At 54.2% G+C, this 12,423-nt stretch overlaps 1 protein-coding gene across 1 annotated transcript; it reads right to left on the bottom strand.

Moving 5' to 3' along the window:
• Positions 1-2,214: 2,214 nt before the first annotated feature.
• On the bottom strand, positions 2,215-10,695 carry FEZF1 (FEZ family zinc finger 1). The gene is made up of 5 exons (XM_082241351.1): positions 8,362-10,695; positions 6,802-8,103; positions 6,511-6,645; positions 5,495-5,627; positions 2,215-4,068 (listed from the first exon to the last, which is right to left on the bottom strand). The coding sequence occupies exons 2-5, from the start codon at positions 7,702-7,704 to the stop codon at positions 3,767-3,769; spliced, it is 1,473 nt and encodes a 490-aa protein (XP_082097477.1). The 5' UTR covers positions 7,705-8,103; positions 8,362-10,695; the 3' UTR covers positions 2,215-3,766.
• Positions 10,696-12,423: the final 1,728 nt, after the last annotated feature.

Here is a 12,423-nt window from a genome sequence, read left to right as displayed (position 1 = left end):
ATCGTTCTCGTGGCATCCGCCCAAATCCTACGCAAGTTTACATGGAAAATCATTTTTTTTCGTGGCTTCCAAGGAAATTTACCTGGGAATGATGTAAGGAGGCGGTTAGGGACGATAGTGGCCTTAACTGTTTTCTCTGTTCAGCTTGGTGAAATTTTACTAATCCCGTTCTTATATTCATTTGGCAGGAGGGAGACGGGAACTTCTGCTAAGATTTCTCTCTCTGACCAACCCAAGTTTTGTTTTTGTTTTGGCGATGCCCACCACCGGCGCTTAAATAGCACCAGATTCCTAATATATTATATATAGTATATAAATCACGTCGAGAAATGCATAAAAGGGGGGGGCGGAGCTCGTACGAGGAAAAATGGTATCGCGAGCCCCCCCCCCAACCAACAAACAAGCCAACAAACTTGGCAGCCGCCCCGTCGCCTCCTGGCAGCGCGCCTTGTCAAGACGAAGCGGCGCTAATGACTCTAATGACGTCGGGCGCCATCGAGGGTGATTAGAATCAATAAGAGCTTCGCCTTCGACGGCATGCGAATCACACCGATTATGCTCACTATTATTTTGCACATTGCTCTTTTCCGGGGTGAAGAGGAAGCGTCTTCTCTCTTTTTTAAGGGCTTCAAAAAACAAAATCTGAGCCCCACGTCGGGCAAAAGATTCTTGCATTGCAGGGGGTTGGACTAGATGACTCCGGGGGTCCCTTCCACTCTACAATTCTGTGATTTTCTATGAAAACTTGGTCTAGATACACACACACACGCAGGCACTTGCCTATATATAACCCCTCGCGGAAAGAAAGCGGGAGACTCCGGGGAACACAAAACGTCAGGGACGCCCCCTCAACCCAAGGCCTGCATTGGCCACGGGTGAAAGGCCGCCTAGCCCCACCGAGACCCCGCCCCCAATTGCCCTAGGGCGCTCCCCTCCCCCCCTTGCCTTTTCTCTCTCTTCCTTTTGGCCTTTGATTTGCTCTCTTGCCACTCGCTTCGCCAGACGTATTTTAGCCGTCTGCCTCCCGTCCTATATGCCCTCCTATTCCAGAATACACCGGGCGCTACTTAAAAATATATAGTAACAAGAATTATAATAGATCCACACCAGCGGACTGGTTCTGACCCTCGCAATGCTCTCTGGCTTGTTTCTTGGCTGCCAAAAACCTTCTAAGCTCTCGACCTTCGTGAGAAAAGTAGAAAGTGTCCTTTTATTTAAAAGGCATCTATGGGTTATTTGTGGGGCATAGGAATTCGTTCATTTTATTTATTTTTTCAAAATATAGTCCGGCCCCCCACAAAGTCTGAGGGACAGTGGACCGGCCCCCTCCTGAAAAAGTCTGCTGACCCCTGGTTAGTCCTCCCTGCGCCCAAAGTCCCAGGACCGGCCCCCTGCTGAAAAAGTCTGCTGACCCCTGGTTAGTCCTCCCTGCGCCCAAAGTCCCAGGACCGGCCCCCTGCTGAAAACGTTTGCTGGCCCCCTGCGCCCCAAATCCCAGGACCCTTGATAATCTACAGTTCCCAGCACCCATTGGAGGAAGCCATGCGCTTTAAACGCGCGGCGTGCCGGCCACCCACAGTCTTCGCCGCCTCCTTTGGCGACCCCAAGTCATCCGGAGTGGATCCGGAGGGTGCGAGAGTGGGAGCCCTCGGGGGGCTCTTTCGCCCCATTTGCCAGGCCCAGGTTGAGGCCGAGGGAGAGGAAGGGATTCTCCCAGGCCAGCCTGACCTGCAGTCGCCAGGAGGTGGGGGAGATCAGGGAAGCCGTCCCCCGACTTCGCGCTTTGGCGCACGCTTCCTTCTCGCCTTTCTGTCAACGGGGGCGGAGGAGGGACGCGCGCTCTGGCTGGCCGCGAATCATCTCGAGTCGCTGAGCTTTGATCAATCCGAACTAATTACCCCCGAGTCTTAATTAAAGTCTTTAGCAGTTGGATCAGCGCTTTGGCAAGCGGACAGGAAGGAGCGCTTGGCAGTTCGACGACACTCGCGTCGGGCGGAGCCTCGCAAGCAAAGGGCGGCGGCCGGGAGGCCTCGCAGCTCCGACGGCGAGGCCAAGCGGCTCCCCTGGTGCCGATGCACGACCCGTTCTCTCCCTCCCCGCCACTTCGAGTCGCCAAGAGCCAACGCACTCTGCTTGAAAGGGGCGCTTCGCCCGTTTATTTGCCACCAGATCCACCAAGTCTTTTTTTTTTTTTTTTTTGGCACGTGCAATAATTATAATAAGAATTCTTTTAAAAATACAACCGGGAATTTCAGATCCATACAAAACTGAAGCCAACCCCGTCCCCGTTCACAAGAGATCACGAAGGTCGAGGAGAGGAGAGTTGGCGATGGTTGGGGATGAGGCACAAGGGAGGGAGAAGGAAGAGTAGGAGGGAGAAGACCGTCGGGGAAAGGGGGAAATCGAGAATCCGAGATTCAGCCAGCCGGCAAAGTCAATCGACACACTTTTTTTTCGGGGAGGAGGGGGTTGTTATTCTATATACAGCGACCGAATTCGAGGGATGAATATCGAGGGTTGTCAGAGCCCCAAATAACACACTGTTGGATGTCGGGGAACAAGAGATCGTCTTGGGGACGCATCCCTTCAAGGAGGAGACCTTCCGTGCCAAAGGAGGGACTGGAGGGGTCTGCTATATTTTAAAAGGCGTCTCTCTCTCTCTCATACACGCACACAGTTAGACGAGCCACACTCTGAATTAAGTTGACACACACGACCGTGGAGCTGAGCTCAAGTGGGGTGACGCTTTCCGGACCGTCGAGAGGCCGTCCTTGCAGTGCAGAGCCACCGCTGAACTTTAAAGAGACGCCGGTTCCGTTTTCTACAGCGGGGCGGGAAGGCGACTCTTTGCAAAGGGGAGATCCCGGCTGGAAGGCCGCTGCCACTTTGGGAAGGACGCAGATCTCTTCCCAAGAAAGGTCAGTCGCGCTCCCGGGGCACCGCAGATGGGTGGGACTGGGGCCTTGCGACAAGGACAGGAGGGCCTGCGACGTAAGTCAGCGTCCCTTCAGCTAGAAAACCCTTGCCACCGGTTGCTGAACCCGAGCTTAGAATATATATTTGGATAACCTCAGGCAGGGAATCTTGCATTTAAATACCCGGGACTTAACAGCCGCTGAATAAAGCGCCGGGCGCGCTGAAGTTTGAAATGGCACACGTCGAAGGTGGCATTTGAAAAGGGAGCGCCCCCTCCCGCTGTTTTCGGTGGGGCAGGGTACTTAGAAGGACTCCTTTGAGCAAGGGATACCCCAGAGTTTGGGGTGTGGGGGCGACGCTTTAAAATCTCTCTCACACTCTCTCACACACAAGAGACACCAATAGGGCGCTGCAAGAAATTCTGGAGCGAATGGAAGTCCTTTAAAAGGAAGGGGCCTTTTCAAAAAAGGACAGGGGATTTTCATAGCAAAAGGGGGTCTCTTCCCCGCACCCCTCTTGGAGGTGAGCACCTGGCAACTCTAGGCAGACTTCCCGGCCGGGTCTCGACCCAGCTTTTTCAATAAATATACGCCCGAAGTAACGTTTCATTAGTCCTGGTTTTCTCAAAACCAGCTCCCCGGCTCACGAGGGGAGACGCGAGTCTTTCTTTCCCCGACTGTCGGGGGCAGAGAGAAAAAACAACCCAAAGCAATTTCCTTGTCTCTCTATCTTTCTCCAGCAGTCCCAGAGCGGAATAAAAACCCGACGGCTTTCTCTGGAGGGAGCGCGGGAGAAGCGCGGACCGCCGTCGAAGTGCATGCAGAAGAAGGGCGGACGGCGGCAGTGCGCCTCACGGGCGGTGAAGCAGCATTGGCGGCGGCGGCGGCTGCAGTTCCGGCTCGACGGCGCTTCGCGAGGGAGCCACGCTCGAGCCGCCGCTGCCGTTGGTGTCGTGCAGTTTGCGGACGTGCTTCTTGAGGTCAAAGTTCCTGCAGAAGCCTTTGCCGCAGGTGGGGCAGGTGAAGGGCTTGGTGTCGTTGTGGGTGTGCATGTGGAAAGTCAAGTTGTACACCTGGTGGAAGGCTTTGTTGCAGATATTGCACTTAAACTGCTTCTCGCCGCTGTGCGTCAGTTTGTGGTTCTTGTAGTTTCCTGTTTGGTGGGGAGGGGGGGACACAAACAACAGGGCGAGGCGCTCAGTGAGGCACGTGGGGAGACCCTCTCCCGCCCCCCAAGCACACACAGCCCAAGCGCGCACACACCCACACCCACACACCCCGCTTCAAACAAAACAACAACAACAACAACAACAAAAAAAAAACAACAACACAAAACTAGCTCGGGTTAACTTCTTCGGTTGGCATTCCCGAGTCCATTCCATCGAAAGAATTCAAATTCTTTTTAGTTTTTTTCTACTTTGAAACAAGAACGAAACGAGCAATCGAACAAAAAACCACACACGCAAACAGACAGACACCAAAATCCAAAAAAACTGAAATCTTGGGACGCTCCTGGGTAGCCGATTTGTGTGCCCAGATCCAAAACGCCGCTTATTTGGACAAAATTCCGTGAACTGACTTCCAGACTGACCTTCAGGAACCGGGGTACTCTAAATAATAAAGCGGTTTAAATCCCTTTCCTCTCCTTCTCCCTCATCCAAAATAAAATAAAATCGTTAGCCAGCGAAATCAAACCGCTTTGGGGTGGATTAAATTAGGACTGGAATAATCCACAATGCGGTACTATACAAAATCTACGATTTTTATTTTTAAAGATTTTCTTCACAAATAAATATTTAAGATGGGAATGTTAATTCCCTGCACCTCTGCGAAGCGGAACCATCTTAATCCGAAGCGGTGCGTTGTGGATCCGGGTTTTCTTTTTGCAATTTGCATCTACAAACAGAACCGTGCAGAATATTCGGAGTTTACTCTCATAAGACTCCGGTTAACACTTGCAAGCCTATAGTTCGTTTATTTGCAAATAAGTGCCGTCGAGCTCAACTGGGTTTACTCCCAGGTAAGAGTGCAAGACATCGCTGCCTTGGGTTTCAATAATATACGCGCCGCCTCACAAGTAAGTCCCACTGGGTTCAGGAAATTGCGGCCTTATTTCCAAGCAAGCCCACGGAAATCAGTGGCACTTATTTCCGCATAAACCTGCACAAACTAAGTTGTTAATCCCAATTATCCTCACAATAATAATTGCAATCGTTCTCGCGTTTTTAAACCCACACTAACGCTTTGCCCCTCACCCCAATTAAACAGAAGTGGCCATCTCAGAAAAACAACAATTGGAGAAGCTAAATAGATATATCTCTCTCTCTCTATCTTTTGCTCCTGGTTTTGTATAACAGCGGGGATCCTCCGTTCGTCTTCCCGCAACATAACTCTCCGAGCTCACACAAACAATAATGCTGGCGTAACATTTTAGACACGCTTAAAAAATATCCGTTTGATATCCGTTTTAATTTTTTTTTTAGCATATTCGTTTTGAACATCGGACACGGGAGGAAAAAAGGGTGTGTGTGTGCGCGCGCGCTGAAACAACAACGACGCCATCGAAAGCAGAGTCGTACCTTTTTGGTGAAACCCTTTCCCGCAAAACTCGCAGACGAAAGGTTTGTAGCCCGCGTGGATCCGCGTATGCGTGTTCAGCGTGGAGCTCCGGTTAAACGCTTTCCCGCACTGGTTGCATTTATGAGGCTTCTCCTGTATTTTATTTTTTAAAAATTTTAAGGAGAGACAAACGCAATCAAAAGCCAGTCCGTTTTGCAGCTTCTCTCCAAGCGGGGCACAATCCTGGCTCTCTTTCCCCCCCACCCCCCAGGACAGCAAGAACTGGGGAGGAAGGTGCTGTTTTCGCTTGGTAAGAAGATCAGCTTCCTTTGCTACCCGAGAGGGCCTCGTCCTGTTAAGTTTAAACTCTGGCGGCGAGCGCCCCTCAAGTCTATTGGAGACTCGCGCGGGGTTGAGGGGAGGGAGAATACCGAAGCTGGAACTCGGAGCCTAATCGCGCTTGGCGGGATGTGAGTTTAGTCGGGCTTACTTCCGAGGAAGCGCATTTCAGGATGGGGCCCTAGTGAAATAAACAGCCGACGGAGTGAGAGGCGGCAGTGGGGGAAAGGGAGAGAAGGGAAATTTGGAGAGGTGGCTTTCTAGGGGACAATACCCAAGCACTATTGTTGGGGAGGGGGAGAAAGGGAAAAAAGACTAGTATTTCTTCCCCCCACTCCTCTCTCTCTCTCTCTCTCTCTCTCTCTCTCTCTCTCTCTCTCTCACACACACACACACACACACACACAGACGACGAACAGCTCGCTTTCCAGTTACTGCCTCCAGAAGACAAACATTCCGCACGTCGAGGAGGCAGAACACTATAACTCAGACAGAAAGAGAGAGGCAGATGCTGGCCAGTTCGACGGACCAGGGACAGGAAGGGAGGAGGCTTGCAGAGCCACGGCGCGGAGCCGTCGGGTGGGAGCCGCGCGTGGCTGCTGGCTTTGTACGCGGCAGTCGAGAAATCCGCGCCTTTGCTGGGCGCAGAGCCGAGGGAGAGCGAACGAGAGAGTGATCGCGCGCGGTCGGTCGGTACCTGGGTGTGGATGATCTTGTGGCGACAGAGTGTGCTGGCCTGGCGAAAGCCTTTGCCGCAGACCTTGCAGACAAAGGGCCGGGCTCCCGTGTGCACCGGCATGTGGCGCGTGAGGTTGTAGTGCGCGTTGAAGACCTTGAAGGGGGAAGGGGAGGGGTCAGAAAGTGAAAGCAGAAAGAGACAAGAAACGCGATTAGAAAGGGTGCGCGAGACAGCCGCCGCAGCAAACAGCAGCCTCGACGGCCGCCTTGGCGGATCGGATTTGGGAGAGGGGATGGATCCGGCACTTGCCTTGCCGCAGACCTCGCAGGTGAAGACTTTGGGCTTGGCGCTGGGCGAGCCGCGGCTGAAGTCCGCCCCGACGTTCTTGAAGGGCAGCTTGTCGGTGGCCAGAAGGTGCGCGGCGGCGGCGGCAGCTGCGGCGGCGGCGGCGGCTGCCGCGCTGTGCAGCTGGGCGTGCGCCAAATCCTTGAAGGCCGGCGTCGGGTATTTGTCGGGGCCGGGCGGCAACACGTGCAGCTTGTTCCTCTCCGCCAGGTAGGCCTTGGGCGCCGTCGGGGCGTGCAAGGCGGCGGGAGAGGAGGCGTGCAGCGGCGAGCCTAGGAAATAGGACGCCACTGGGTGGAGGCTGAGGCCCGACGGCGGCGGCGGTTGCGGCGGCTCGGTGGCGCGGCTGAAGTAGCCCAGGGTGCCCAGGGCGTGGAAGGAGGAATGGTTGACCACGCGGGGCCGGACAAGCTTGTAGTGCTGCTGCAGCGGCTGCAGGTCCCCCGACGGCGGCTTGAGGCTCAGCGCGCAACTCAAAGACGCCGCCGACGAGGAAGAAGAGGGGGAGGGCGGCAGCGGCGGGTCCATCGGGGGCTTCCTGGGCTCCGAGCCCGCCTTGGTTAAGGGCTCGTAGGCCAGCGGCACGAAAGGGATCATGCAAGGGATGGAAGATGCCAAGCTGAGCGCCGCCTCCGCCTGTTGCTGGTGCGGCTTGACGTGCTGCTCGGCGCTTTTGGGGCCCCCTCCTTGCAAGAAGTGGGGCAGCAGCGGCAGGGCTTTGGGCTCCGGGGCCGTCCGGGCCATGATGCGCTCGATGGAGAATGCCAAAGGCTTGGAGGCACTCAACATGTTGGCTCGAGGAGCGGCCAGGCTCTTGGCAGCCGTCGGGGGGTGCTGCTGCTGTGGCGGCTGGCCGCTATTGTTCATGGCTGGCCGCTCGCTTGCCTGGGCGCCTCTCCAGCTGCCTTTGCCCCTGCGCAGCCCGCTCACTGGGCCGAGCCGACGGAGCCCCGCGCGGCTGCTGCCACCCGCGACGCCTCGTCCTCCGATGCCCACACCAAGCCCACCGCCGCTGCCGCCCTCGCCGTTTCGCTCGCCGTCTGGACCGCCTCCAGAACCGCCGACAGCTGCCTCTCCATCTCGACGGCCGGCGGCGGCACCAGCCTGCGCATCCCGACGGACTCGTGCCGGCCCATCGCCGCCTCTGCGCGCCTTTGGCGGGGGACGGTCGCCCCTGTCTGCTCCTCCTCGCCTCTCTCCCTCGTTTTCTCTCTCAATGGAAAGTGTTGGGTCAATAGCAGCAGCCACGATCCCGCCAATCGTTAACTTCCAAGAGGAGAAGGTAAACTAGATAATTGCTCAATTCGCTTCCAACAGGCATTAGGAGGAGAAGGGGGGGGGGAGGAAAGTGGAACCCCCTTCCCTCCCCGCTCCCAAGATCAGGAGGCTACTTTCCATTGGCGCCCGATCCTCCTCCGCCTCCTCCCCCCGCCCAGAGGGAAGGAGGTGGCCCTCCCCTCCCCCTCCGCCTCTGGGTCTCCCCCTCCCTCTCCTCTCCCCTCCTATTATTCCCAGTCTCTTTACCTTGCACAGGCTTCAGAGGCCTCCAGATCAATGGTCTTGTTTGCCTTTAAATGACATCATCTTTTCCTTTATAATCATAAAAGGAAAGACAATTCGCGGCGTGACCTCTAAATCAGGGAAATTGGGGGGCCACGGCGATGGGCTTCTCTCGGACAAAGGAGGGGTAGTTGCGCTGCCTGCTTGTCAGTTTCAGCCCAGGCCGACATCCCCGCGCTGTGCACCTGGGCGCGCGTCTTGGCTGCTCTGCTTCTGCCCCGGGTCTGCTCCTTCTTTCCTCCCTCCCTCCCTTCCCTCCTTTCTCGGTGCCACTTCGGAGGTAGTCCTTTGGACGCCTGGCCTTTTGACAAACGCGCCGCCCTTCCCAAGAAACAAAAGCGCTTCGCTTTCCCGAGGAAAAGCGCGGGGCTGTCGGCGGCGGCTGCAGCTCCGAGCGGGTGTTAGACGGGGCGTCCCAGTGTAGACGGGCAAGCCGGATGCAAAGGAGGAAGCCGTCGGGGAGACCCAGGTTTCCGGAGCGTTGAGGATGATAGCCTCGCCCAAGACCAAACTTTCAATAGCTATTCAAGCAAGGGCGACCCCAACCACTGCAAATTGGGGGTGGGGAGAGACAGACGGCAAAATGCCGAGCGCGAAAACCAGAGGTCAGCTCTCCCAGCGAGAACTCGGGAGGCTACAGTGAGAGATCACATTGAAATCAACGAGGAAGAGGTGGTTCCCCCACCGCCGTCGATTTTGATGGCTCCAGATTGCTCACCCAGCGAGTAAGGGAATTTCTGGAGTCATTTCCCCCATCTCACCTCAGACGGGGCTTTCAGTCCAACCTGCTTTCTAGAGGCTGCTTAGCAACACAGCCTCGCTGTGCTCTAAATAGCGAGGTGTTCCTTCAAAGTAACCTTTCGGAGCTTTTGGTACTTTTCAGAGCTCCCGGGAACAAACTAGCGTTTAGCTTTAAACCAGTTTCATTAACCAAACAGAAACCACGCGGGTTCTCTTAGGTTTAAAAGAGAAACAGATCCCGGTTCTCTCGCTTGTGAGTTGCTAAACGTAGCCAGCTCCGGCTGAATGGCGGGAGCGAGCGAGGCTTTGCCGTCGGAAGACACCCTCCACCCTTCAAATTTGGAACGAGCCCAAGGAAGTGAATTGCAGGGCTATTACAGGGCCGTTTCGGGGCAAATTGGTTTGGAGCCTCTCCGCTTTCAGATGACCCACTAATTAACGACAAATCTCTCTTTCGGTCCCCGGGGCCAAGGGCTATGTAAACAGGCCGGGGAAGGCGCGGGCGTGGATTTCCTCCGCCGAGAGGACGCAAACCGGCAGCAGAATGCGGGTTTGGCTTGTGTATTAAATCCATTGTTTCCTAATAGCTTCACAGCATCCTCAGCACAAAGGAATGAATTAAGAAAAAAGAAACACCCACCGATTGTACTGGACAAAAAAACAAAATCAAACAAACAAACAAACAAACCACCAACATATATTACAAACGCTCGAAAAACGATCGCGGCGCATTAAGCTTTGTAACTTAAGTGGGACTAGAGAGGCGTGGAATATTTCTTTCCTTTCCACATACCCGTCCCATGCCCCCCGCGAGTGGCTGGTCCCGTGCCCCACAGGAGAAATGCCGTGAAGCTCTTTGCGGGTGCTTCTCTTTTAAGGGCATTTGGGATAAGAATTCTGTGTATTCCTTCCTTCCTTTATTGCATGCCTACCCCACCCTTTTTCGTCAAGGAGCTCGAGGGGGCGCACACGGCTCGCCCCCTCCTCATTCTATCCCCACAACTAGAATATACGCGACCACCGTCGTCAGGCTGGCCTCTTAAATACATCACGGCAGAATCCCCCTCCCTAGCATTTAATGGGACTCGTGGGCAGCTCTGCGTTAGCTGGGATCCGTCGAAAGACCGTGCATATCTAACGAGACGCTGCAAGCCCTTTCCCTCCGACGCCCAATGAGTCCTGCATTTACTCCCTTCCAGCGGGGAGGTGGGGTTTTTCTCCCTGGGAGCCCTTCCCCACAGCAGATGGGTTGGCGCAAAAGTTCTCTCCCCCGAGGGAAGCTCAGGTTCCCTTCCCGAGGCAGACGCCAGACGGGCGCAGTTGTGGCGCGAGGGGGCAAACCAGGCTGGTTTCAGCGTACAGGTGAACCGGCTCACCTGGGCGACAAGGAAACATTTTGGTCACTTATCTTCCTCCTATTATATTTAATCTGTTTATTATTTAATAAAAATATCTTATCTGCCCGACTCCCCATTTACTTCTGGGGCACCTCGCCGCGTCCTCCATCAATCCCGCGCCGTCGAATTTTAAAGGGGATGGATTTCGCCCCTCGCCTCCTCGGCTAGGAACTATTTCAGGCGAAGCTTTCGCTTCCTTAGCGCCTCAACAGCTGGCTCGCTCCTGGTCTTACTGAGATCGACTTTTCTCTGACATGTGTTTGGGAGGAGGCGAAACGACACGCCGCGTCGTCGCTGGAGCGTAGGAAACCGGGTCCCAAAGCGGCAATTACTGGCTCTGCCGTTAAGACAACGCCGGACTGAGGAGGAGTTTGGGCAATCTAGCGCCGGATTCTGGTTTTACAGTGAAAAGAAAGAGTGTGTGAGAGAAAGAGCCAGAGAGTAAAGAGAACAGACTAGGCTGAAATGGAAAGTGTCACCTGGAAGGGAAAAGATCTCCCTTTCCAAGCCGAATTCACGCTACAATGCAGCCTTACTTCGGAATGCTTCTCCGAAGCACTTCTGCCCTTGAAACTCTACAAAGTTAGGCAACAGCCCTAAATGCATAAACTTGGGAGTAAGTCCCTCCTGGAAGCAGATGGGACTGTAAGTGCGTAAGGATCGCTCTGCGCAAGTGCGCAGAATTCCAGTCACGCGTGGTCATCCTAAACTGGTTGATTGAAAAGGAAATCCTCTTGCGTTCCGTAAGAACTTGGCAGTATAGAATTGCAGCTGGATCGTAGGCAAGTTTGTGTAGAAGTTCAGGCCCATCATGTCCAGCCGGGCTGGCTCTCAACCTAAAGAACCGCAGCTTTCTGCATCGGAGGAAGCGAAACCTGTCATCTTATATATGCCTTTGGTTTTTCAAGGCACCACAACTATAAAATGTCTCCATCCTAACTTGTTTCCTCGGAAAATAGGTCTGCCAGAGCCAGTGGATTAGCTGCGCGCAAACTTGCGCGCTGGCTCACCAGTCAATCCGTTTGCTCTCTTATCCTAAAGCCGGCTCTTTACTGTATCTCGAAGTACGTGCCCATTGCCCAGAGTCTTGAGTCTGACTCATCAGCGAGGATGTGAGGTGCGGACGTTTTAAAGAGCGACCCGGTCACCACCAGTAACATCGATCCTTACAGTTTTGCTAGAGAATCCGGAAAGAAAAGTAGCGCCAGATTCTACCAGAAACGGCCCAGAGAAGGATTGCTTGGCAATGTGCCCTCTACCCAAGCCCAAACCAGGAGCGGGTCGCTTCTCCTGGGCAGGCAAATCAGACGAACTCCAAAATCTTCTTCCAAGGGAAAGAAGAAACCAGGAAGACCGGAAGCCTAGGCCAGGGGTGCTTAAGGTCTCAGAAAAACCCTCCCCGTTTCAGGGAGAGAATAATTCAGGCGCCATTTGCACTAGACATTTAAATCAGTATCATACCCCTCTAAACAATCAGAGTTTCCCACGAAAAATCCTTGGAACTCTAGTTCCTTAAGCATGCTGAGAGTTGTCAGGAGACTCCTATTCCCGTTTCCTAGGGTGCTTTAACATCTCTCTCGCTAGGAAATTCTGGGAATTGTAGTTCTGGGAGGGGACTGCCGCACAACTTTCAGCACCCTTAACGAACTACAATTCCCAGAATTCTTGCGGGGAAGCCGTAGCAGTTTAAAGCTGTATGATAATGCTTTAAATGTCTAGTGCAGACGGGCCCCTGTTAAAGCGACTCTTTTAGGAGACGGGAAGGATGATTTCAGACTAAAGCGATCTACTTTTTTTATTTTAAAACAGAAAGCTAGAACTGCCCAGATCCACCAAGTGGAGTTTGGTGCAAAAGACATACACTTAACAGAGATTCCCAAACTGTGGC

This window comes from Podarcis vaucheri (genome assembly GCF_965113315.1).
Source record: "Podarcis vaucheri genome assembly, chromosome: 10".
Lineage (NCBI taxonomy): Eukaryota > Metazoa > Chordata > Lepidosauria > Squamata > Lacertidae > Podarcis > Podarcis vaucheri.
This window is presented reverse-complemented; position numbering and strand designations above follow the sequence as displayed.